This window comes from Apostichopus japonicus, chromosome 11 (genome assembly GCF_037975245.1).
Source record: "Apostichopus japonicus isolate 1M-3 chromosome 11, ASM3797524v1, whole genome shotgun sequence".
Taxonomy (NCBI): Eukaryota; Metazoa; Echinodermata; class Holothuroidea; order Aspidochirotida; family Stichopodidae; genus Apostichopus; species Apostichopus japonicus.
In genome coordinates, this window is record NC_092571.1 from 9,962,730 (window position 1) to 9,990,444 (window position 27,715).

The 27,715-nt window shown below is 38.7% G+C and overlaps 1 protein-coding gene across 1 annotated transcript in view; it reads left to right on the forward strand.

Annotated features, from left to right (window-relative positions):
- Positions 1 to 23,178: 23,178 nt before the first annotated feature.
- Positions 23,179 to 27,715, forward strand: part of LOC139975523 (polyamine-transporting ATPase 13A3-like) — a 74,852-nt gene continuing 70,315 nt past the window's right edge. Inside the window, exon 1 of the mRNA XM_071983515.1 lies at positions 23,179 to 23,431. Coding sequence (XP_071839616.1) covers positions 23,421 to 23,431 — 11 coding nt within the window. The 5' untranslated portion in view covers positions 23,179 to 23,420. The remainder of the gene's footprint in view (positions 23,432 to 27,715) is intronic.

Here is a 27,715-nt window from a genome sequence, read left to right on the forward strand (position 1 = left end):
AAGTCATTGTTTTCTTCCGTTCGAGACATCTCCTGAAGAAGCATAAATACGGCATCAAGATATCCCAGTACCTTTCTATCGCGAGTCCCGATATAGTTTTACTATCGGAGGAGCGGGCTCGACACAATATTACATGGTGGAGATCGGTTGCTTTCTTCAGGAACAAAACGGAACTTTTCACAACTTTCGTTCGTTACGATCAATAACGAACAGAGATTTTTTTTTTGGCCCGAAGACCTAACGAGGAACACAACGTATGTTCACGACCTAGCCTAACATACACACTCTACGATGGAAGTCAGCCTATGCTAGCCTAAGTCTGTACACCGGAACCACTGATCTGTACACTAACGTTGATCAACCCAGCATGCAGTTCGCGTTTGAACATTCGCGCAACTAGTACGTGGTTAGTCATACTACAGCTCAAAACATCAGAACTGAACATTTTCGCGATCTAAGCCTCTACCCGATGTTAACGGCAAACGAATCTGAAGTTCTTACGAGATGTAGGCCTACCTGCTGCTACTACTACTACTACTGATAACCGAGGGACTTCAATCATCGTTTGCAGTTCCACTACCAGTTCTTAGTTAAACTTAAGGGTGAGTGAAATCATGCCAATTTGTATCCCAACCCCTATTTGAGATCAGAGTGTACCGATAAGTTATTTTAATCGTGTCCATGTATTGCATATTTGTTATTTGTATTTAATAACGGTCGATAGTGTGTTCAATTAAATAAAGGCTCATGTTGTATACCTCATAACTAGCCTAATTGTATGCGGCATTATGTCCGTCAGTAAACAGGAAACTTCGACCTCTGTTAATGTTATGCAGAAACATAGGCCCACTGATTTTTTGCCATCACGATTTCAGGGCGATGTAATTGATGCAGATTTAGCCGAAGCTCATTATTTGGGATTTGAAGATTATTTGGAGGTGCATAAATTGCCGTCCCAAACCACCCCTGAGGCTGTAGCGGAAGAATTTAATGAAATATGTCGCATATTTAAGCGAACACTTAAAGGCCAAGCCAGACTCTGGATTGAAAACAAAAGTTTTTCAACTATTGCTGATATGCGCACACAATTCCTTGCTCGTTTCAGTCCAGGGACTTCTTCCTACGCTAAATCACAGGCATTTCATGCATTAATCTATATGCCAGGTGACACAGCTCAAGCACATTTGGCCAAAATTTCAAAAGCTGCAGCACAATTAAGTTATGGCGAGGACCAAATTAAAGATAAATTTATCTCGACCCTGCCATTGCAATGCCGTTCAGCAGTGTTAATGTCTGCATCACCAAAAGCAACAATTGCAGATTTGGTCATGAAAGTACAATGCTATTTTGACTTACAAATACAAAGTCAACCCACAGCTTCTTCCGAACTATTTATGGCAATGCACGACAAAGCGTCTTCTGTTCAGACTCCTACTATTTCTGCATCTTCTGAGATACACGAGTTGTGTACCAAAATTCAGGAATTAGAAACCAAGTTTGATCAGTCACGTAGGTCAGAATCGCAAGACAATCCAAAAGATATGAGGCAAAGATATAGTTCTCGTGATTCTCGTGGTCCTAGGACAGGTCGTAATGATAACAGGAGAAGGTTACCATGTTTTAATCCTTCAATTACATGTTACTACTGCCAAAATCAGGTCATTTTGCACAATATTGTCAAATTCGCCTAAGCCATGAAATGCAGGCTAATGTAAACAAAGTACCAACACAGAATTTTCATTAGGGAGCACTTATGATTGCACTCATCATACAGTGACTCCAGACAAAGTACCAAGTAAGGGAAGATCGAAACGTAGAGTAAATAATATTTGGAAGAATAGTAATATTCCTAGTTCTAGATATACAGGGAACGACCGTAATGTGGATATTCAACTGGACACACGTAATTTTGTAAGAGGTACTTTACATGATGGTAAAGGAATTTCATTGTTGTTTGATAGTGGAGCGACACGCTCTATCATTTCTTCTTCTACAGTGCAAAATTCAAAGTATTTATCCTCTATACAACCAGTCTCAGTTGATGTAGTAAACCTAAAGTTGGGTAATGGTCAGTTTATTCATGCGTATAGCACGATAACATATCAGGTCAAAATTCAGGGTCATGAATTTCAGCTTTCTGCTTTAATTGCTGCAAACCTGACAGGTATTGACTTAATATTAGGTAGTCAAACTCTGAAGGAATTGAATGGATCTTTGGACTTTACCACAAATAGTTTTAGAATAAAACAAGCCAAAGTTTTCCTTAGGCCAGTGCAGAGATTTGTTATTTACCAAGGTCAGCAAAGATACATTACTGTACAGGGACGTCTTCCACTATATGCACGAAATGCAGATGTAGTTATTAAACCGTTTCCTTTAATATCTCGTATGTGTCCTTCACGAATGTTAGTGAAAATGCATAGAGGTAGAACAAAGATTCTACTAAGGAACATGGGTAACCAGAAATTTTGTCTGCATCCTTCTCGCACAGTGGCTCATTTAGATTTAGCAGATATCATTACGGTCACAGAAGACATACCTACTGATTCTCTAGATTTTCTCAATGTCATGAGAGACATCGAAAAACCGTCTCTTTTTCAAACCAATTCTAACTCTAAAGAGAATCGTGATGCAATTACACGATATAATTTACATCGTTATCCACATTTGACAGCCGATGATCCCCTAGTTTCCAAATCCGAACAGGAGATCATGAGAGAAAACATTAATTTGGAACAAAGTATTCTAAATGCTTCAGAAACAGAGAGCATATATGAATTTCTAGACTCACATAGAGATGCATTTTCTCTTTATGGTGAATTATCTCACTGTCCAAATTATGAGGCTGATATTACTCTTACTAATGATGAGCCATTTTACATACGTCCCTATAGACTTTCAGATGAGGACAAAGTCATTGTCGCCAGTGAGCTTGACAAATTAGTGCGATTAGGAATCTTAGCGGTAGGACATCAGTCTTATACCTCACCGGTTTTCCTCATTCCAAAGAAGGGAACAAAAGACAAAAGGGTTGTCACAGATTTTCGCTACTTGAACAGTAGGATAAAACGTCTCAATCACCCATTTCCATTACTGAATGAGACTATCCGTACCATAGGGTACTCTGGAGCCAAAATTTTGGGTGTTCTTGATTTAAAGTCTACATTCTTCTGTCTGCCACTCAGTGTTCATGCACAACAATATACAGGTATTGCTTCATTTCATGGAGGAAAGCATTATTATTATAAACGCTTACCACAGGGATTGAATTTATCTCCAGCGATCTTTCAGTCGAAAATTAATGATATTTTGGCAACGATCCCAAATTCAAATAAGTTCTGTATTGCTCATCATGACGATATTATTGTGTACAGTGCAGACAAACGATCTCACAAACAACACCTAAAGGCAATTTTTAAGGTTTTAATGGACAATGGATTGAAAATCTCTCCGAAAAAGTGTAGCATTTTCCAAAATTCAGTCCGATATATGGGACATTTGCTCTCAATAACCCCACAAGGTGAGGCTTGTATCCAACCTTTACATGACAGATGTGCAGCAATCAGGAACACACCGAAACCACACAAATGTTAAGTCAGTAAGACGATTTGTAGGTGCAGTTAATTATGTGGCTTCGTTTTTTCCAAATATTCAAGCACTATTGAGACCATTACATCAGTTGAGTCGTAAGAGAAAGGTATTTAAATGGACAGAGGAACATCAGTGTGCATTTCAAAGTATTAAAGAGTTGTTGTGTAATCCACCTATATTGCATATGCCACAGAAATATGGTCGTTTTGTATTATATAGCGACACATCACGAGTAGCAACAGGATCATACTTGACACAAAGAGTTAATGGCAAAGAGAATATTATTGCATATTACTCTCAGGTATTACCACCAGCATGTCAGAGGTATAGTGTCACTGAATTAGAAATGATGGGTCTATTTATTAATGTGACAGCATTCAAACATTTATTGCGAAATGTAGAATTTGAGGCATATGTTGATCACTCAGCCATTGTTGAATTGTTTAAGTCAAAACAAGAAACCAGCAACTTCACGCTTACGTAAGCTTCTGTTCAAATTGTCAGAATATACATTTCAGGTTGGTTACAAAAAGGGCTCAGAATTGGTTTTGGCAGATTATTTGTCTAGAGCACCACAGGAATTCCACTCTGAAATAGATCAGGTTGCTCAAGAGGTCAGTTCTTATGAGGATTTTTCAACTCTACCCAAGGAGACATTTAATCCAATCATGACAAGGTCAATGGCAAGGTCAATGGGAGTCAAGGTTCCAGATTTATTTCCGAATAAAGTCACAAAGGAGTCAAAGCAGGATTCCCCAGCCAAAGAATCAACAAATAGAGTTGAAAGGACATCCATTCCTAAGGCAACACATGAGCATGTTACACAGAGACCACAATCTGAGTCACAAAAGAGGACTACACCAGATATTTCTACTGATAAGAGAGAAACATATATTCAAAGGCCTATTATTACTATGCCGAGTGAAAATAGACATACATATAGTCCTGATGTATTAGTTGTGCCAAATTTTACAAGCGTTTCTCAACCTACAGAGCCAAGATTAGTGGATCAGAATAGACATAGAGTGCAAGAGGTAATCAGAGAACCACCACCAGAATTATTTGTTCAGCCAAAGCCAGTCATAACAAACATTGATCATTTGGTTACAGGGCACATTCCAAAACAAAAGGAATTGAATAAAGTCATGAAGGCAATTCAAGGAAAGCTGATCAAAAACTATGATCTGCCATTTGATGTAAAAGAGTTGCAAATTCAACAACAAACTTGTCCTTACTACAAACCAATTTATGATTTTCTTGCACATGATATTATTCCAGGTAATGTTAAGCATGCTAGAACTGTTCGTTCTCAAGCAGAGGATTATTTGTTATGTAATAGTTTGTTATTCAGGATATTTTTGCATGAGACTAATGATGCTAAGATGACTCTTCAGTTAGTCGTACCTGAGACTATGGTAGAACAAATAATATCTCGATATCACGATGACTTGTTAAGTAATCATCAGGGTGTAATGCGTACATATTTGACCATTAGACAGCATTTCTATCTGCGCAATATGTTTCAACGCATCAGTAATTATATTCAGGCATGTCTCCGTTGTCAAGAATTCCGTAAGAAACCGGACAAATTGAGACAATATCATGCTCGCATTCCTGATTCTTATCGTCCTTTTGACAGACTTAGTCTGGATTTCAAGACTATGCCCACAACGGCTACAGGATTTAAACATTTGATGGTTGTTTGTGATGAGATCACTAGATTTGTTGTATGTGTTTCTCTTAAGACTCTTGATGCTGAAACAATATGTGAAGCATTATTGCAGAGGGTAGTCACAACTTTTGGTCCACCGTCTTGTATCATAAGTGATGCGGCAGCTTCTCTTACAGGAAAATTAGTGGAGCTCTTAAGTAAAGCTTTAGGCATTGAACAAAAGTTCATCAGTGTAAGCAATCATGGAAGCTTACAGGTTGAAAGACACATTCAGACTCTTTCAAATTTCCTCAAAGTGAACTTAAATCAGTTTGGTACGGATTGGGTACGATTTGTCCCAACATCAGCCTATGCATATAACACATTTTCCTCTCCTCAGTTAGGTAGCTATAGCCCATTTGAACTTGCATTTGGACGTAAGCCGCCAAATCTTACAAATTTATCGTTTAATCCAATGGCAGGATTATCACAATCTCATGGAGAATATGCTGCATTGTTAAAGAAACGATTTGATCATTTGTCAAGGGTAATGTTAGTCTTACAAAAGAAGCAACAAGATGCTCAAAATGTTAAGATAAGTGCAAAACTGGACAAAGGTGCAATTTATTCAACGGGTCAATTAGTGTATCTGTACAAGCCAACGTCTTCCTCCTTGACTGCGAACTCTCGCAAAATTGCTGCAGAATGGTGTGGACCACTAGTAATCCATCAAGTTTTGGATAGGACTCATTATTTGTTGGCCACTCTCAAAGGAGAAATTCTTAGTGATGTATTCAATTATAACAGGCTTAAACCATGTTTTGTAAGAGCATCTTCTGAAACTAAGAATATCACCAACATTCAGAAATTGCGGAATGTCTTGAAAACAAAGGGTTCATCAAGTGAAAAGGTTGCTCGAATGAGAAATGTTTTGAGTAGTAACACTTCTAATGCAGAAAATGTTAATGTCATGCAAGATGCACATATTGAGTTTCATGATGAGTTTGGTGACATTTTGCCAGGGGTAACTTCAGATCACGTCATGTGTCTTATGACCACTAAGCCAATGAATGTTGCACCCTTTTTAGAGAATAGAGCACATAATGAAGGATTAGCAATTCCATATCCTTCCATGAAAGATAGCATATTAAGGCAAAAGAAAGTTTTTGCAAATGCCCCACAAGGAGACATGAAAGTCCAACGTGCTCGATACAAATTGGGTGAATTTACAGCTTCTGGTCACCTATCAGACACCATGTTTTCCAACAGGCTTTAAGAGTCATGATTTTTGGTGGAATGTAGGAAAATATTCCAACACAGGGGAAATAATGAATTTTCTCCATGAAAAGGGATTGAACATTACAGGCAATCCAGGCAGGATGTTGCAAACATTATATGGTTAGTATGTACAGTATAACTGCATATTGCTTTAAGTTCAGAAGAACAGGTGTTTTACCCACAATTGTATGAATGGAATGCGTCATGGCATTTACCTGCATACCTATTAAGTGGAAGTCATTGTACTGTATGGTGTAACAATATAAGCTTTATTGTTAAAAACGCCACCAAGTGACCTAGTTTCATCTTTTATAACAAATGTGTGATGAGTATACCTTATTTCTCCTTATGAATTCGTTCAAACGTTTACCCGGCAATTAGAACATATCCGGAATATTAGCAACATGGGTTTTCATATATTGAGAAATATTTTAAGGATATTTACATTGCATCATTTATGTTATATTAAAGGCTATTCAGAGACAGCATTGGTAATGTGCAACTTTTGCTTACAGCAACAGTTATCGAAGCAAATGAAAGTATAGATCTTTTGAGGAACTTATGTATATATTTTCTTTTCCTCAATTATTCATGCAAAAGTAAATTTCATCATGAAGTTGAAAAGACAAGATGTTAAGTATTATGTTAATTTGAAGAAAGATTTGTTGATGTCATAGTCCATGGGGTCTCTTTTATGGTATCGAATATCTGGTACTTTGGTACTTTACTAGATCATTTCGGAGTGCATACCTAGGGTCACCATGCTATCGAGTCACATTTTCTTGATTTTCTTGAGGTGAATGTACAGTATATGATTTACAAGGTTTCAAAGCAGTTTTGAAACTATGCCTTCATTAAAAGAGGAGCTTTGTAAATGAGTTTGTAATATTTTAAGGTTCTTTTTGTAAAATACGATTTTTTTTTATAGAACGCTGAGGTGTTCTATTCAGTTAAAAGATAACTAAGTCTAGTATTCTCTGATCTCTCCCCAATTCACGGCATGATTTCACTTTTGATATAAATGTATTATTGATGTATGAAATGCATAAATGTATTTTGTAAGAGATACTGCATATTTTGCTGTGTCATGTAACTTTAAGATATCTTAATGATATTTTTTTTAGATTACATCATATGATGTCATCAGTATTGAAGAGATACACACAAAAATTTCATACAGTAGTGTCAATGTATATACCATATGATCATTTTTAATAATTCGTAACCAAGATGTTAACCTTTGAGATATATGAAGACCATTTATTGAAGTCAATGAATATTAGTGAATGTGCTTACAGTACTCTACTTTCTTGAGTTAATGATAAGTTAAAGCAGTATGATGTTAAAATTTTGGAGTATCCAAAAATTTTAAAAGATTGAGGGGGATGTTATGAAATAGTGATACCATCTCTTTGATGTTACCGAAAAACTCCATCGAGACACCTTACAGGCCTCTTATGTATTTATCTAGGTCATGGATTCAGTTTTCCCACGAGAAGTTTTTAACTATCTTATTGAATCTTGGTACAGGGCCTTTTCCCAAAATAGATTCCATTATGTCTGTGGAACATTCGAGAAGGTTCTCTCACGTGGTATGGAAGTTTCCATAAGAAAGGGGATGGACTTCCAAACTCCCAACCAATCAGGGCAGATCAGTGCCAGCGCACTTATTTTTATATCGTTAGGTTAATACAGGATGGTCAGGTTATTGGCTGCCTACTGATTGTGCGCAGTGAGATTTTATGGAAGTAAGGTTTAAAAGGAAAAGGAGGCCGAAAGTTTATCACTCTGTCAGCAAATTTATGACTTGGTCAGCAAATTTATCACTCCGCCGAAAGTTCATCACTCACTCTAATTGTTTAATTGACGGAGTCAAGTCAAGTCAAATCATTGTAATTTAGTTTTATTTGTAAAGAGAATCGACAGAGAAGAAATTATACCGAATCATTAAATCAAATCCTATCTCGTCAAATTGTTTTTCTGTGAAGTCATTGTTTTCTTCCGTTCGAGACATCTCCTGAAGAAGCAAAAATACGGCATCAAGATATCCCAGTACCTTTCTATCGCGAGTCCCGATATAGTTTTACTATCGGAGGAGCGGGCTCGACACAATATTACACTACGTGACTGGATTGCCGTTTGACGAGATGATCTTATCTTTTCAAACGATAAAATATGAAAATTAACCTTTGACACACTTGCTACCATGTTAACTGAGAATCGAATCTGTGTGGGTGCGTGTGTGTGGAAAATAACTGTTTTGCACAAATAGTACTTTCTAGTGAGTGTGCATATCGATAATTTTCTTCTTTGTTTATAACCGTTTTGCAATGTTTGTATGTCATCAATTTGATGTCCCTTCTATACGCTGATGATGTTCATTAGCCTACTTATCATACTTCTATTTGGTAGTGCGCTTCTGTAACCAGACAATGTTTGTGCGTCAGAACTCATGGCAATATCACACTCTCAGTTCATACCATTACACAATAGGCACTGAGCGAAAGAAACGAATGCGGTTCTTACCTTATAAACATCTCGCCATAGTCGTTCTATTCGATCGCTGGTTGTGTACTGATTTTCCAGCAACTTGAGAGATCCCCTCCCTGTACCTCTCAAGGGGTGTTCTAACATGAATTTGCACACAAGCGTGTTTTCTCCTCCTTTATCTGATCGGACACGCTGAGGAAGACCAAACTCATCAACAGCTCCTAAAAAGGCCTTCAGCACCGTGTCAGCCTTATCGGTAGAACAAACACCAAAAAAAAAAAAAAAAAACTAGCATGCAGCTGTATCCATCGATGCCACCATGGATTACAAATCTCCACCTGTCAATTAACAATTAGAAGACAATATCTATTGTTGTTTATTTTATTTCTTATTGTTTTGCAGCATTAACAATTTTCATTTTTGATAGCTGGGCTAACTATTTGCATTTATGCTCCATCCCCGACCTCCATCTGTGCCGTCAACCATTTTGCGGAAATTCTGATTTTATATTTGGTCATGTAAGTGTCTGACAACTCTGTTGGGTATGACAATACAAGTTTCCCACTCAATGTACACGTGACATCGAAACCAACAAAACACACATTTTATATATTTGTTTGGGCACCCTAGCGTATACTGTGTCCCCCTCCCCTCTTCGCGTGGAGTAAACTCCCCCCCCCCCCACTTGGTCCCAAAAGTAAAGTTTATTAGACAAATTTCTCTGTGATTCAATTCTTTGCTCATACTCGCTATAGGTCTCTGACATATAAAACTGACAAGCCAATCTTTGTAGGAGAAAGGAAGGCCAACATAATATGCACATGTACATGAAGTTACGTCAATTGAGAGTCTCATACATCGCAATAACTTGATATTAGATGTAATAAGAAGACTACTGAAGAAATGAACATTCCCAGACTTTGTGATAAGTTTTGTGTGTGCAATACGGGTAAAAGTACACCTTGATATTATAAATGCATTTTGGTTATATGTTTTGTCACTTATGATGCGGACCCAGGGCAGTGTGTGAGCGTGTACACACCCTTTTCAATCTCACAACAAGAAAATCTAAAGTAGTTATTAGCGGGTATATCTTATTATTTATCTAACAATTAGGCTACATATGCCACCTAATACACCATTTCACATTTCCCCGCCCCCCCCCCCCCCAAATCGCTCTAGATTACAATCTCCTTCAACAACCAATCTCTTTGAACATCATGAAAATATTCTTTCCCTGGATCACGCCTCTGTATATGGTGAATACCTTGAGTCAATGGGGTGAGAGGTACTGAAACATTCGCTTGGGACAGCAGTTTGTTAAAACAAAGTTTCGACTTCACAATTTTGTCTCCATTTCGAAAGTACGAATTGTACTGAAATTTCAATTATCTCATATTTTCGTTTTTGTATTGTTATCTACAATCTAACTCGATCATACCAGGTTGCTAATGTCAAACTTTACCAAGACATCTACCCTCTTTTCAATTAATGGAGAAGAAGTGAATTGTTCGTTTCCGTAAACTTTGAGACACGAGTGTGTCTACTGAGGGCGGATAACATGATTAAGTGTAAATAATGTGTAGTTGTGTATGTTCAATGTACGTTCACAATCAAATTGTCAATAGACGGAAAATTCAATCAAAAGAAATCAATTAATTTGCGATAAATGTGTATTTCCTGCTTTTACCTTCCAATTTGTTAATAAAGATTACTTTGTGTAATTATGTATATTTTGTTTAGTCTTGAACAATGAAATTGTCAATAAACTGAAAGTTAAACTGAAAAGAAACTATTCCGATTTGCATAATTGTTTAACATGTGGCACGACCACACATATTATTACCACAACTTCCACAAGCGTTCTAACTACTAAATAATGAACACGTGTATTTTGTGTATAGATGATATCTGGAACTATGTGATATGGATAAATCCTCCGCCACGTCGCACATATGTTCCTTCGGACCCCAAACAGACCCGAGTGAGCATCATTTTGTGTATGTTGTCTATAAGGGGCAACTTAGACACTGATTAGGGTAACGATTTTCACGGTCAATAAATAGCTATTAACATTATATATACGACAATAAGTGATAAGGATCACTTAATAACTCTGGAACCAATTTAAAGATGTTCCACGTACCCCATAACAAGTAAGTATTTTGTAGAAGAATGCGGTGGTCAATGGTATCAAAAGATGTTGAAAGATCAAAGAAGAGTGCAGCTGTGTATCGTATTATCCAATCATTCCTAGATTATGTCGACAAGATTGAGTGCCGCCATACATGTTGTGTTTTTTGCGGGAACCATATTGATTTGGATACAAGTCGTGTTTAAGTATAAAGTTGTAAAAACGGTTGGGAACAAGTCGTTCAATAAGTTTAGATATTGAAGGTAAAACAGATATTAATCTATAATTATGCATGAGCTGCTCATTGCCAGATTTAACCATAATGCTAAATGCATTGTGGTTTCGATGATGTAACATGAGCAGTTTTTCTTCATGAATCTGACATAAAGTGTAGTGAGGTTGCACATGTTTACAAGCCTTTCACGATTTGACCTGTTCTGCCCAAATGACATTTGACCTCCACCAAAATCTTAAGGCTTCTTTTTTACTCAATGTTATACACCCCATAGCAAGTACGAGATTTGCCCAAGCTTCCAATATTGAGATATCATGTTTACAAGGTTTTCACAATTTGACCTCTGATGACCCCAGAAGACCTATTACCTCCACCAAACAAAATAGGCATCTTGTACTCAATATGGTACTTCTACACACTAAATATGAAGTCTGCATTTGCTTCCCATCTTGAGATATCCTGTTTACAAAGTTTTCACAATGTGACCCCAAATGACCTTTGTCCTCCACCAAAACGATAGGCTTCTTGCAACTCAATATGTTACTTCTACACATTAAATATGAAATTGGTCCGACCTTCCCTTCTTGAGATGTCGTGTTCACAAGATTTTCACAATTTGTCCCCTGGTGACCCCAAATGACATGTGACCTCCACCAAAAGCAATAAGCTTCTTGTACTTTATGTGGTACTTCACCACATTAAATATGAGGTCTGCCCAAGCTTCCCTTCTTGAGATATACCTATTTCAATAGTTTTCTTGCACTCAAGGGAGATCTACATACCAAATATGAAGTTCAAGAAAGTTGTTCATTGACCTTGAGTTATAGCATTAACTGCACATGCTCATGTCACATACACACACACATGCCAACTTGAGCCAGGGTTTTCTAACCTACCAAATAGCAGGTAAACAAAAGTTTATCACCCAAACATGGTTCGGGCTTGGCTGAGTATACATCTTCTTTGGGGGCATGTTTCCAATGTGGTACTGAGGTAGTTGTTCGTGCTGACTGCGGGTAGGTCGAAATGCACACAGTGTGAAACATGTAAGAGAGGTATGAAGTACAAATATGAAGTTCATCCAACTTCCACTTATATGGGATTAGGGTTTTACAAGCTTTCCAGACTTTGAGCTCAAATTTGCTTGTTATCTTTTCAAGTTAAAAATCCTTTTGTTATGAGCCAGTGAAATTACATAACCATAGCAAGGAAAATTGTTTAATGCTGATCGGGTACCATAAATCACTTCATTACAGTTAAACACTGATTATAAATGTAAATAAATAACTTGCATTATATGAAACAGAGCTTTATTGTAGTCTTCAGATAAGAACACATATCATTGCTTAACTTCATATCAAAACATGCTATGATGAATATTTCCATGAATTATTTGTTTGGAAACAGCCTTCAAAATCCTAATATGTTATTACACTTTGGGCATACTGTAATAAAAACCATTATAAATGACCCACCAATACCTTGAATACCAGGCATTACATAATAGCTCAGAATGACATTGCTTCCTTAAATCAACAGAGTAACTACTGTACATATCCAGTTTGGAAAAATATGAAAACAGGATACATCATGCGCACCACGGTTAGCATCATGATACATCATGCGCACCACGGCTAGCATTATGATACATCATGCGCACCAAGGTTAGCATCATGATACATCATGCGCACCACGGCTAGCATCATGATACATCATGTGTACCACGGCTAGCATCATGATACATCATGCGCACCACGGCTAGCATCATGATACATCATGCGCACCAAGGCTAGCACCATGATACATTATGCGCACCACGGCTAGCATCATGATACATCATGCGCACCACGGCTAGCATCATGATACATCATGCGCACCACGGCTAGCATCATGATACATCATGCGCACCACGGCTAGCATCATGATACATCATGTGTACCAAGGCTAGCATCATGATACATCATGCGCACCAAGGCTAGCACCATGATACATCATGCGCACCACGGCTAGCATCATGATACATCATGTGTACCAAGGCTAGCATCATGATACATCATGCGCACATTGGGCTAGCATCATGATACATCATGCGCACATTGGGCTAGCATCATGATACATCATGCGCACCAAGGCTAGCATCATGATACTGTACATCATGCACACCACGGTTAGCACCAATGTTTCATTGAGAAAATGGACGCATTTTGCAATTTAGCCTGTACATTTTCCATGACTTACTGGTCAGTGATATGTTGTGCTGGATAGTACATACTGTACAGTATGTGTACTAAGCCACGGTTTCCACTGATTTGCCCTCTTGACTGTCCCTGTTGTACTAAAATGGCCAGTGAGGTAGTACTTTAGGTAAGGTTGCTGGGACAGGGTACCAGTGACTTCTGCTATATTTCCTACTGAGCTATGCATGTTTACTAGTGGTGGATGTTTATTCTGGGTAGCAAATGGGTACACAAGGCATTTTGTTATTGCTTTGGTGATATTTTAGTAGATGTTGTAATGAAAAGCATCCTTTTAAAAAAAATTAATGGTTCTGAGGTTACATGCCAATGGTACAACAGTCCAATGATCTGCAATATAATCATGGATAATATTTAGCTCCGTTATTGAAAAACACCTGCTACAGGACTTCACAAGAGTACAGTTGTTTGTAGAACAAACATTGTTTACCAAGGACAAAAATGTTATTTTCTTCAGATTCATGACTACCTTCTCAATGCCCCAAAACCAGCAACTACTCAGTGATCTGATATGGTAAGTTGGTGAATCAAAGTTGAGTGGAGGAATTATTTGAACCTATGACCCCATACTGATTTCAAATGAGGCCAGGTTAATATGCACATATGTGACTGCAAGATGGCACAGTACCAGAATATACAGACAGATTAACTGTTTACTTATATATGTGGATAGTTAATGACAAATGCTTACTGTACCACGTTTGCTGGTACAACTCAAATATACATTCCCGGACATGCCATGTTCAATAGATCCAGTTCCATCCATGAAGACACTTCACTGCTTTGGACCACAGAGGAACACTTGATTCCAAAAATACACTTTGCATGATTAGTGTGCTTGCATAAACATTTTAGATACATAGCAAGCACAAAATATAGCTTCCACCAGTAAGAGAGGGTGACTTTTTGCCATGTCAAGAGCAGATCCAATTCATCAGTCTCTAGTAGTAATTTCCCTTCAAGAATTGCCTTCTGATTTGATTATTCAGTGCCCCCTCTAGTCATCAGTTTTATACATCCATTTGCCCTTATTTCTATTTAACTTTTTATACAAATAGAACATTCTTTTCTGTAAGTCATGTCTTTCCTTTGGGCCCATGTCGTTTCCAACATATTTTTTCTTGGCAATTAGCATCTGAAGCTCGTTTTTAGGCTTCCAGCCCTTCAACCACCACGGCCCACTTTTTATATTTCTACGCAAATCGTATGTTCCATCACCAAGAATGTCTTTATAATCGTTCTCTCCAAAGAGGGCATTCTCTTCGCTCCATGCGTCATCTGGCTTCATCTTTGGCACAGGAAGCTGCTTCCACTGGATGAGAGATTCTGTTGAAGGTCGCTCTGTCTTATCAGACCACAGCAAAGCAGCTGAATTGAAAAGAAGAGAAACATTTCTTACTGTACCTTGATAAATCTGCTAACATGTATACATACATTACTGTAAGACAAGTTGTCAAGTGTATCTAGACAAAGAAAACCTCTCTCTTTTCATTTGTGTGACAACATTCTCCACATATTACTTGAGTACTCTCACTTTTTTCCAAACATTAGTCACCCCATATTTTCTGTATCCCTTTCTAAATTTATTTAATGTTTATGAAAAACGTTTTTCTAGTAAATCTTTAATACAACTGTTTTGATATCCACATACAGTATGCTTTGTAACCTATTCCATTCAGTGAAGTACTGTATGTACAATGTTATTACACACTTTTGAAATTAGTATAACAATTTAACTTAGCCCACATTATGTGTGTGCCTGCAAGTCAATGTGTTTTTCACCGTTCTAAAGTAGCGAAATTCTGTGAAACAAATTTAAATTCACAGTTATACATAACCTTTGAACCTCATCGAATGCAGAAAATCTTTACAATTTGCTATTAAAACGATGATATTAGTCTGTGCATGCAATTCTCAGTTTAATGTTAAAAGAATAGTCCAGGTCAAAATTTCTTTTTGATATGTTAATGAGGAACATAATCTAAGTCTGGTGAAATTTGCATTCAATCCCTATGTACCGGTTTTTTGTACACTGTACCTCCAGTCAAACCCAAAGGGTGGAACATCCCTTACAGGCTATCATATGTGTGCACTCAAATATCATAACGTTAGGCCTTGTAGTCACATACAGTAAGTATGTTTCAACAACAGGCGCTCATGGTAAGAAGATGTGCTTGAATTTTTTCAGAGAGTATCACATAGTATTTGAACCATTGTTTTGATCATAAACTGTTATGAGTTGAGACAAGGAATTTTGTGGGAGCTAACATCTCTGATACTGACAAGGAATTTCCATCTCAGTTTCTTGATTCTCTCCCTATTGAGAACTGCTAAAGTAAAATGTGTATTCATACCACAATAGTTTCTTTTTGCAAACTTTTTCAGTCCTTGTGACCCTGTGCGCCAGTCAATCTCAGGCATGTCACACTCCGATCACAGTGTAGGCTGTGATTCTATCATGTCATCTTTACAACTACACAAGTAAAGAAGGTCATACAATAAATGCAATTGGTGTTCGATCGGGATGAAAGCATTTTTTCTATGGGACACAACAATTTTGGTGGACTTGCGTCCCTGGGATGTTAACTGTTTTGCTCTAGTGACATTACTACTGTAATATACAGATTGCAATGTACCGTAAGGATTCTGAATCATGAAGACTTGTGCACAATTATTTGACTACAGTACTTCCAAAAAGTAACTTTGATTTTCCTATTACTTATTTATATCGTGAGATCAGGAGAGGGGAAAATGGCCATTTGGCATTTGAATAACTGGAAAATAGTAGTCCTGCATGCATTAGTGCATAGGCCTATTGATAATTGGCTTTCTTTAGAACTATTATAAGTTTTTACGACTACTGTGGGAGAGTCAGGCCGCTGCAGGGTCAGCCGGGGACAGATGATAATCAGGGGGATGGATGGTTACCGGGAGGGATGATGATGGGGGACGGGAGATGATGATGGGGAGGCATGATTACTATACCAAATTGATATTTTCGATAGCTAACAATCAATAATTTTCATTGAAATATGAAACTGCTAAAAGGTACTTAGAATAGGTCCAAAAACAAATGAATTTGGCCCTAATATAGCCTAAAAATTACAAAATTTCACTGCCCAGGGATGTTGATATTCACAAGAGGCCCTAACACATGGAACTGGATGAGCCATATTGCATCATGATTTTGTGACACCAAAAGCACACTCAGTTTTTTAATGTCCACACCCAAAAGACCAATTCCTGGCTCAGCCCCTGGTTCTACAAAACCAAATACTAGTTGGTACCATTTTCAGATAGTGTCTGATTATAATTTTCAAACACTAGAATACTGAGAATTAACTGAATTTTTTTTCTTTACAGAGCACGGAGAGGGGATGTTGGGATCTCATTTGCATTTTCTTGTCTTTCTGGTATTTACCAAGATAGTTTCCATATTGAACGCTTGGTACATGGTAGCCACTCAATTATCATCCCACTTCAAGACTATTAATGCTGTCAATGTGCCGAGCAACTCAGGTGTATCAGTAAATAGATGCCCTCTGAAGCTAACGAGCAGCCGTTATATACAGTACCGTGACAGTAGGCGTGAACTCGACAAACTGGTTTATGACTGGACTAGCCTCATCAGTTTTGAGACTTCAAAATTGCCAAGGAATATCAAATTAGATTTTTTTCCCCTAGCCATGAAGGTATTCCTCTGTATGGAACTGAAATTTACCATTCCTTTTTAGAGGTTTTGTTATGAATGATGCATATGCCTAGTACTACTGTACTAGTACTAGTGCTACATTACTTACTACTACTACTAGGCCTAATAATAATATAGTACTACTACTACTAACTGCAGGGGCGTAGCGAAGGTTTTTTTGTTGGAGGGGGTGTGGAGAATTTGATTTGCCGACGGATCTGGAAGTGGTGACTGAAATGAGGGAGGGGTCTAAGGGGAGGGGGTGTCCCCTCCCCTTTGGCAATTTTTTAGTTTTGAAACGTCCTTAGATGCAATCTGGTGTATATTTTAAGTCAAATTTGATTTGCCGACGGATCTGGAAGTTGTGACTGAAATGGGGGAGGGGTCTAAGGGGAGGGGATGTCCCCCTCCCCTTTGGAAAATTTTTAGTTTTGAAACGTCCTTAGGTGCAATCTGGTGTATATTTTAAGTCAAATTTGATTTGCCGACGGATCTGGAAGTGGTGACTGAAATGGGGGAGGGGTCTAAGAGGAGGGGGTCTCCCCCTCCCCTTTGGAAAATTTTTAGTTTTGAAACGTCCTTAGGTGCAATCTGGTGCATATTTTAAGTCAAATTTGATTTGCCGACGGATCTGGAAGTGGTGACTGAAATGGGGGAGGGGTCTAAGGGTAGGGGGTCTAAAATTTTAGTTTTAAAACGTCCTTAGATGCAATCTGGTGCATATTTTAAGTCAAATTTGGCACGGAAGAAGCTCCCGTTCTCCTTTTCTCTATTCAGCTTTCCTTCTTTCTTCCCCTTCCGCTCTTTCACCTTTTCTCCTTTTGCCGACAGACCCAAAATTTGCCGACAGCGACCAAATTATTGGGGGGGTGTGACACCCCCCCACACCCCCCCGCTCGCTACGCCCCTGACTAACCGGGTACCGTTATTTTCCGCACACGTTACTTTCCGCTGAAACAAAATGGTGTTTTCTGCACACAAATTTGTCAGCGGAAAGTACCGTTTTTGGGGGGGGAGGAACAGAATGACTTACTGAAATGATTAGGCACATGGAAGGATTTAGGAGGATGGAGAAGATAGCAGGATAAAATGTAGCTTCAAGACTAGATTATTATTAGGATAGCTAAGGTTATAGCTTAGGCTGTAAGCACTAGCTTAGGCTGTAAGCACAAGTTTACTTTTAGTTAAACAGCGCCACCTTATTTGGTTGTAGTTTTTGATATGGCATGAAGGGGAAAAAGTGAGCTGCCGTGACGATTTGGTCTAGCTAAGTTTCATCCTTTAGGAGACGGGTGGGCGGGGGGGGGGGGTGTCCTTTGTGATATTTTCACATAAACATTAACAGCGTCCCTTTGCCCTTTAATCCGCCGACCAACTCATAGTTCTTTAAGTGATCCCTAATTACATACACCCCAGGCCTCCTGTAAATTATAAGCAGCTTAACTTATCTGACATGAACTCAGTCTAACCATCCTTATCGACGTTCTTTGATACTTTCTCATGTTATTTTCATCATCCTGAATTTGGTATGTATACTTAAATTGAGGAAAAATATAGTGTACAGGTAGGCTAAGTGGAAAAAAAGTTGCTTTCCGCACAAGAATTTTTTCAGCGGAATGTAATGTGCGGAAAGTAACGTGTGCGGAAAACAACTGAAACCCTACTAACCTAGTACTAGGATTGTACTATTACTGTAGTAGTGGCCTAGGCTAGGTATGCCTACTACTACTTTTTAAGAAAAGTCGCCCAGGAAAGAACCCGGGCACGAGAACCAAACTACCGAACGACTGATCCGCTATCAACCCCAGTCGCCTTGCATCGGGACTGTGTGATCATCGTCGGGTGTGCATCACCATTCCCCTCGAAAGGGAACATATACTACACATGATCTTACTACTACATTAGTGCCAGTGGAGGTGTTCTGCGATTGTTAAGGCTGGAGGAAATGTTTGGTTAGGCACAATGTGAAGATCATGCTAGGTATAATAATTACTATAGCCGTATGCTATGTTAATATTTTCACGTACCGTTATAAAATCCTTTCCCTTGCTGGAGCAGAATATTGTTACGGCAAGTCAACAATCTGCAGCACACTGTAAGTGAACATAAAGCCATGATTTGGTGTGTTCTGAACCAACCGTGTGCGTTACAACTGAGTGTGCGTTACACTCAATACTCAATGGGTGGGAGCAGGGAATTGTTATTCCACAACAACTCCGTGGTGGGAGCTAGCGGGAAGACCCCACAGAATTGATTTCTGTGGAAGACCGTACACTCGTAACTAGAATGCAAAATGCATTGAGGTTTCGATGACTTCATTATGGTAGTGCTCATGCGCTCTACAATATATAGGGATTACTAGCCCGCTCCATCATCTTTTACATTTACATGGCAGATTTGCAAAGAATGTGTTTGTATACAAATACAGTTGTTCTATAGTGCACTAGGTAGTTGCTTGTTAGTAACCAGAACCAGTACAATAGAAATGGCTCGAACCACCATTTAGATACAATTACACTATGGCATGATAAACACAGGTCAGTCTACTGTACGTGGCAATAAACACCTCCACCAATAACAATTATATGGGTATTGTGCTCAATGTTATGCATCCACGTTTCTTCCCCACTGTTCTTCTTTGAGGACGTTAGGGATTTTCCCAGTCTTCGCTTGGTTTCCCTCTCAAGCCTCATGGTCTGTCAGCAGTGGCGTCGCCAAGGGGGGGGGGGGGGGGGGGGCAGGGGGCACGTGTCCCCTGGAAAACCTAGTGCCCCCCGAGTGCCCCCCCCCCATCTGAGATTTGGGTTGGTAAAAAAAATATATATATATTTTGTTATATTCAACTCCCATCATCTGAGTTGGTTTTTCATAAGGACAAAGAAGCACAGTAATTCGTATTTTCTTCAAATGAGCTGCGTAAAAATTAACAAGTTTATCCTTGAACGTCGGGTATCGAAGTCGTAACCCGCGCCATCACAACAGGTATATTTACATTGAATGTGTCAGTGCTCACGCCATACCAGCGGATATACAAGTCCGCTTCGCGAGCTACATGACTGTGAGAAGGGAGGGTACTGCAATATGTTGCCTTGGTCTGAGGTTGACAGGTTAGGAGCTGACGAAATGTGAGAATGTGAGGGTCCGCAGGCACCATACTTGCCTATATTTGTGGACCCATATATTAACCCTGTTGTGTAGGGGGTGCAGAGGTCATTTGAGGTCAGATGCTTGTAGGAACAAATGGCGAATGTTCACACCTGCTATACTGAGCCATACTCGATGTGTGATCAAACTTTGGATTGCATGGTGAGATCCCTGATAGGAGCCAATAACGATGCTGGAACCTGTTACATCTTAATAGATAATGGGCGAAAACGAGAAGGACAAGAAAGGAGTCGGGGTCATGCACACATTAATTCAACAAATGTAGGTTCTATTGATAGGGTTAGGCATAATATCGACAGCATGTGGTTCATATCCTCTGCAAATTCTGCGCCTTGTTAAAATCATTACCTCAAAAATAGCAATTTCTGGAGATATCTTCAGATCGAATTTAGCATCAAATGTGGCAGCATTTTGCATCTAGCCCATCCTCCGTATGCGAAAATTTTCCAAAGGGGAGGGGGGGGGCAGTGGCGGCGGAACCGGGGGAGCTTGGGGGGGCTCAACCCCCCAAGGAAAAAGTTGAGGGGGCAAATGCATGATAAGCCCCCCCAATATTTACCAAGGCTCCGAAACGTGCATCTGCCCATTTATCAATGCATACTTGTCGATCTGTCCGATGCACACGTATACTATATAGGTGTAATAATTTTAGTAAATGCTGGGGGACCCTCGGCCTGTCCCCTGGCTATAGACCATATTGTCACCCCAACCGCGTCTTCACGCCCCGTGAAAAGTGGAAGCAGTGAGTGTGAGTACCGGTAAGCGCAACACAACTTCGTCTTAGGCCAATGACTTGCTTCATTTCAACCAGTTCTCCAACATCCCCTTACTACACTCAAAAACGTCTTTGCGAGTACACTGCGAGTAATAGCTACTCTCTTAAAACACCATCGAATATACAAATTACAATGTTTTTACAGACTTTTACGTGCAATCTGAGAAATTGCAGGCTTGAGACCCATATTTTAGGGCTAGGTATTCGCAGCATGAAACACTCGGGAAGTGCCGTTTCCGGCCATCTGGGGGTTTGAAAAACCCAAAATTTTCTTGTACGCTCCGCGCCAACCGATGGTGGCGCTCCGCTTAGATAGTCTCTACACATTAGCCCCCACCCCCAATAATTTTCCCGTTCCGCCGCGCCTGGAGGGCACCCCCTCCCCTTGGACCCCTCCCCAGGACGTTGATCCGTATCCATCTAAGTGCCCCCCATCAAATGCTGGTGCCCCCCCCCCAGACTGAAAAGTCTGGTGACGCCACTGTCTGTCAGATCCCGGAACTCCATTTTTAGAAATTGCGTATTTGGAAAGTTCTTTTCGGGTACGCGCGAGCACTCTAGCTAAAGAAGAGAGAATCGACTCGATAATCTTGTAAACCTTCTCATGGACAGACTAAGGAAACCGGTTATTCTAGACTGTGTACACACTGTTTCACGAAATCGTCACGAGAACTTGTATCGGATTATATACGCCACAAGATCTGCCATTTTCAACATTCTGATTTCAACCCGTCTGTAGTATTTACCCTTTGTTTGTTGGTAAATCACGAATAGCAAGATCAGTGAAATACAACGTCTTTACGATTCGGTAATATCAATAGCACTGCCCCGATAGGTCGTTGGTACAACGTATCAACCGCAACACCAGGTTTACAAAATCTCTTATCTCATAATTTCGGCTTTTCACTTCCCAAACGAAGTGAAAGTGAGAATCATTGTTTGGATGAAAACATCTGCATGTATAATTAGTGCCCTTCTACTTACAGGAGAATTGTGGCTTCTCAAGCAACGTGGTCGCCTCTTTCATTTAGCTATTTTAGTATATTGGTTAGGTTGCACTGTATATCCCACCCATTTGCGCACATGTGATCGATTCAATTATTAATTAAGTATGTTTCTTTAATTAATTGCAGCTTAACGTGCAAGTAGTTACCTTGTAAAATAAGCCAGTTCACTTTCCCAATTATCTGATCACAATGTTTTTATTCACGCCGACCCTTTTTGGTGGTCACGAGACAAGCGCAAAATCCAGTCGAGCCGACAACCTACATGGACGAGATATAAATTTACAAGAAATAACCCGCCAAATACCTCAAAATCAAACCGAATGTTCAGTAAAGATCAGCTGTTTAGCATCTTCATTTGGGCTCCATGCGTAGTCTCGAAAACTTCAAGGTTGTTATGCAGTTCCTGATCCATGTACTGTACGAACGTGTGTATCACGTGGTAACTGAACCCAAAGTTCAACGAGAGGTCAAATTAAGGAAAAAGTGACTTTTGCTGCAACTTCAAAGGAACCTTCAGGATTGCCACCTTCAAAGGTATACTGCGAGTGTCAACTACTATCAAACTATGTCGTGAGGTGAAATACCACAGTTCAAAGATAAAATGAATTGAAACGCAAGTTTATGTCGTGAATGCTAAGGGAAACATTGAATTGGATTCCTGTCTATTTTTACCCACCATTTACCTACCATAAGTAGGGACGATATTAAGTTTTAATTCTAGTCTATAGAAGTTCAATAAGTATAATATATAATAAGTTCAATATAACCTTTAGACTTAAACATTAACCTTTCTAGGAATATGTAAGCAATCACTACAAGGAAATCAAAAAGGTATGTCAAAGTCCAGCAAGTATTGTAAACATAAGTGACTACGCATGGAGAGTTGTACTAGCGTATATAGAGCTGTGTACAGAAACGTCTCTATCACACTTGATTTAACGCAGCTTCGAGTGTATGGTGCAACAGAAAACAACCCAGTGAACGGTGCTCTGTAGTGAACGTAGAAAATACAATTTGCCATTTCCTTTTTAAATGGTAATTTGGCGGTGGCTGGACTCTTTATAGAATGACTGTCATTCCACCAATCGATTTATGACATAATCGCTACCTCTGCGGAAAGGACAGGAAAGGGTGCTTTAAAACCCAAGATGTGCTCAAGGTACTTTAAATTGCGTTATAATTGTCTTTATTATGTGCAAAAACCAACATATTCTTGCAACAACTTTATTCTTCTTTGTTAGATCATCATTTGCCAGTGTCAAAAATGCCATCCACGGTCAAAATGTTCTCACTTACAAATGTATTCGTTCAAATAAAGCAGATTGAAGAATGTATTATCTTATAATTTCGAATAGTGGGGGGGGGGGGGAGGGGCTGTGGCCAGTGTCAAAAGAAGCTGGTAAGAAGATCCCCATTTTCTACTATGGAACTGAGGTTCGGTGACTATATATCCGCTTAGGCACAATGCTAGTCACAACCGTCCATAAATATGTTATACAACGTATTCAATGTGAATGAACATGGTCACGAAAAATGGCTGTCGGACAAACTTCTGGCAGTTGAACTTCCTGTGATTTTTTGACCTGGAAAACGTTACCTTGTATCTCATAAATGAAGGATCCACAGACATATCGATGAATTATATCGGTGGGGTCCCTGTGGTGCTTACAGAAAAGAAAATATATTGCTTCTTGTTACTCATTTGTGGGAGTAACAGTTTCTCTCAATACCGTAACAGTTTAGGCTATACCGTTATACGCATGGCATAACATGGATTATAAAGAGCTAAATAAGCTAGTAGAGAGATTTTTTAATTAGCTCAACGGTAAATCAAGGTAGGTGACCTCCGACTGTAAAATGAGAAACTTTTAATGTGAGCTCTATTACAGTACTATAAGCAGTAAACTGTAAGAGCGCCAGCTATTTATAAGTAAGGTCTCATTTGTGCTATTAGTCTTCCATTTGGAATGTAACTCAATCGTGCATAGTTGAAGGGACATTCTCATAACCACCGTTGGACAGTGGTAGGAAATACACAAATAAATCTTAATTTGCTGTTAAAAGTAAATCCAAAATGATCTTTATTCTTGATAGCGGTGTTTGAGTTCAATTTATGCAGTACTTCGAAGTACCTGATCAGGAATTGTAAAAAATGGTGGGTAGTCAATAATGTCATCAGACCAACATGCGCATCTAATGTCTTAATTTAAATCGTAGTTGATAGTTAATATTTCTTGAAACAATTTTTGTCGAAACAATTTGTTTTTAAACAATGTAGACTTTGAATGTTCTTCAAGCATTCAAATTGCACTTTTGCGATGATTTCATGTTCCATTGAATTAATATTTTTAGGTTTCTCAAAACAAATTGTCGGTCATTGTAACTAACTTATTAATTGACCATGCATTTGGAAACATAATCAAGTTCGCGTCAAGTCAAACAGTTAAGAATTGAAACACGTAGAATATTCACGTGCTTTAGAAAAGAAAAAAAGTGGGGTGTGTATATATGATAATGCTCCTTATTCATTATCCTATAATGTCTGTATTTGTGATTTAATAATCAACTATTATGTAATATCATAAACAGAATGGCTAGCAGATAATGACTACCTCAATGGGGTGCTTGAAAGATTTATAACCTTGTTACAGAGAGTCAAAGATATTGCCAAACCTGCAATCATTTGAACAATATCGATCTGATGGAGTGCTATGTATTCCTCCTTAGTGTTGGGCTCGTCTGCGCGTGTCAACAAACAAATATGTATTTGGTTCCGTTAAGAATATTTCAAGGTAGACATCCCATGAAAATTTGAATCGTACATAATCAAAGTTACTTTCTTTACAGTTGCAAAACATACAGCTAATTTCCTGTTTTTCACGCTTGCTAAGATAAAAACTGAACAACGGAAATCGAACCGCGAATAAGCACATCCGTGTTTAATCAATAATACGCAGATTGACTGCTGCAAAATAACATTTTTTTTGCCAGAAGTAAGCAGTCGCCATTGATGTCTACCTTTAAAGAGGTAACTACGAGGAAAATCTTCTTAAATAATGTATGTTATAGAAAAATATCATATTCACGCCATGTACAGCCTTTTGCTTGCGATAAAAAATATTTAATTAGAAAACTATAGTATGAAATGCTTTCCCGAAAAAATGAGGGCGGTATTGACGAACTTACGTAGCATGCATAGACTCCGGATGTGTGACCTGATTAATTCACTTTGGCTTTGAGTACGTTTCTGTATGCTGCCGTGTTAAACGAATCTAACCGTAAAAAGGCGTTCCGTGTTATATTCATTGCCGATCTTGCAATGTGGCCTGCACTCCCAGCCAATAACAGTGTACAGTTGAAGTTATAAAGTAAGCTTTTGTTGGTTTTATTATTCGAAACGTTGCGAGACTAGTCACTACAATCGGTCGCAAAAAGACAAGTCGGTCTCGAAATCGATCAACACCTCTCTTAGAATATTGTCAATTTACGACCCTGGTTATGTAAGATTAAGTTTTGTTACAATCTTGAATTTCATACCAAAGTCAAACTTTTCTTAAATTAAACTTTGGTTCACTGTTGAAGCGTGGGGTAAGGAGGGGGGGGGGGGTACTGTAGGGAGTGTTCACTTGTTTCAAGTTTCGGTGGTTTGACCTTTAAACAGGTGGGTTTTTGCACTTCCATTTTTTGTACACTACCCCCCCCCCCTCCCACATACACATTGTAATTTATACTTCGTTTAATTCATTGCTCTTCTGGTGAGATAACTTTCCTTCTCTGCAAAACACACATTTCTTACCTTGGCTAAACTATCACATTCTTTGATCTAAGTACGACACAGTTGCGTACTTGGATTAGTTGGCACCTGGGCGGGTCCTTCTTTTGTCACGTCGTGTTGGGGATACCATCCTGGGGGAGAAGTTTAGGGAGCAGTTTGAAATGTTTGTTGATGTAAGGTGGCTTAGATGCAAAAGGGTGTTATCACTGGCAACTGATAATTTGATTTGATTTATTTATTTGATTTTCCACAGATAATAAATATATACATGTGGAGGGAAGTCTTCTAAAAAGCCAATTCAGGCTTAACAAGGTAAAGGACTCCCAAGAAGAAAGAAAGAAAGAAATACATATATACATAAATGTAAATATAATTAATGTCTTAATAAGGCACGATTCTTTTAACTTAACGTACCGAATGTTGTATTACATAAGTTGTGGTGCAGCTTGACCGGCACTTCTAGTGCGGTGACTATGTATGGCGCTGTTAGTAGTAAAGAAGTCATGAAAGGCTGCAGGAAGTAAGCCATTCCAAGCCTTGTAAAAGAATGTGGCCTCATTCAGCCTAACAATATCGCTAAATTTTAATAAGTTGAGCAATTTGAAAATTATAGGTAAAGGAATTCTCTTGCTTTAGCGAATGCATCTTAATTAATCCCATCGTTTGTTCAAAATATTTATCTTTAGTAGACAATTTAGATCGGTATAAACATCACTACAAAGATTTATAAAATAGGTAAAAGTTCCTCTGTAGCTGTCCGCCACTAGTATCCCCATAAATAATTTCAAAATTTAAACATATAAATATAGTGTAATGTCTGGGTGTATCATATATATTTTTCAACAGTACATTTTTTAGGGGGTTTGGGGAGGGGGTGGGGTAGGCTTTGGCATGGTACCCCTTGGCTGGTACCCGGGCGGATCACTCCTGCTTAGTACGCCACTGGTACGACATCCTATCGCTACTGCGGTCCTATCTAAGGATTCCGCAACATAACCCATATCCAATCAGACCAAAAACCGTTAAAAGAATCCTCACATTGCCATGTCCGAATTATGAGATGGTGGTAAATGTGGCAACCTCGCAGCTAATTATTCTTATTATCCCTAACTTGTTCATCTGCGAAATTGTTAAAGAAGCTAATTTCAACTGATGTGTGTACTATGGATATAAAGATAGAAAGTAAATATAGAAGAAAGATTGTGGGTGGGGCAATTGCCTTTTAAGGGGGTTAAAGGTCACTCTCCCTGACCTAAAACACTATGATTTGTATCTCAGCAACAAAATATGGTATATGGTTAATCTTGCTGTCAAAATGCACAGCATTATACTAGAAGGAAACAAACACTAAACTAGGACCATTAGGAACAAATCTTGACCTCCAAATATGAGGTCATAGGTCAAAATAGTGGTTTCATCACTAAAACGGCATAAATTTCAAGGGTTGTGCATCATTTTGAATTGAAACAATCATCATTTAAAACACTAAACACCCTATCATAGCTAACGTGTACACTTTTCAATGAGGGTGGTTTGAACAGTTCAGTGCAGTTAAAGTACAAATATGGGCATTTAAAAATCAACTACTGACTGATCAGAAACTTACTGTAACTATAGCTAAAGCAACAAACAAATAACTGAATCAGTCGGTTTCCTCTTCATTGCTAC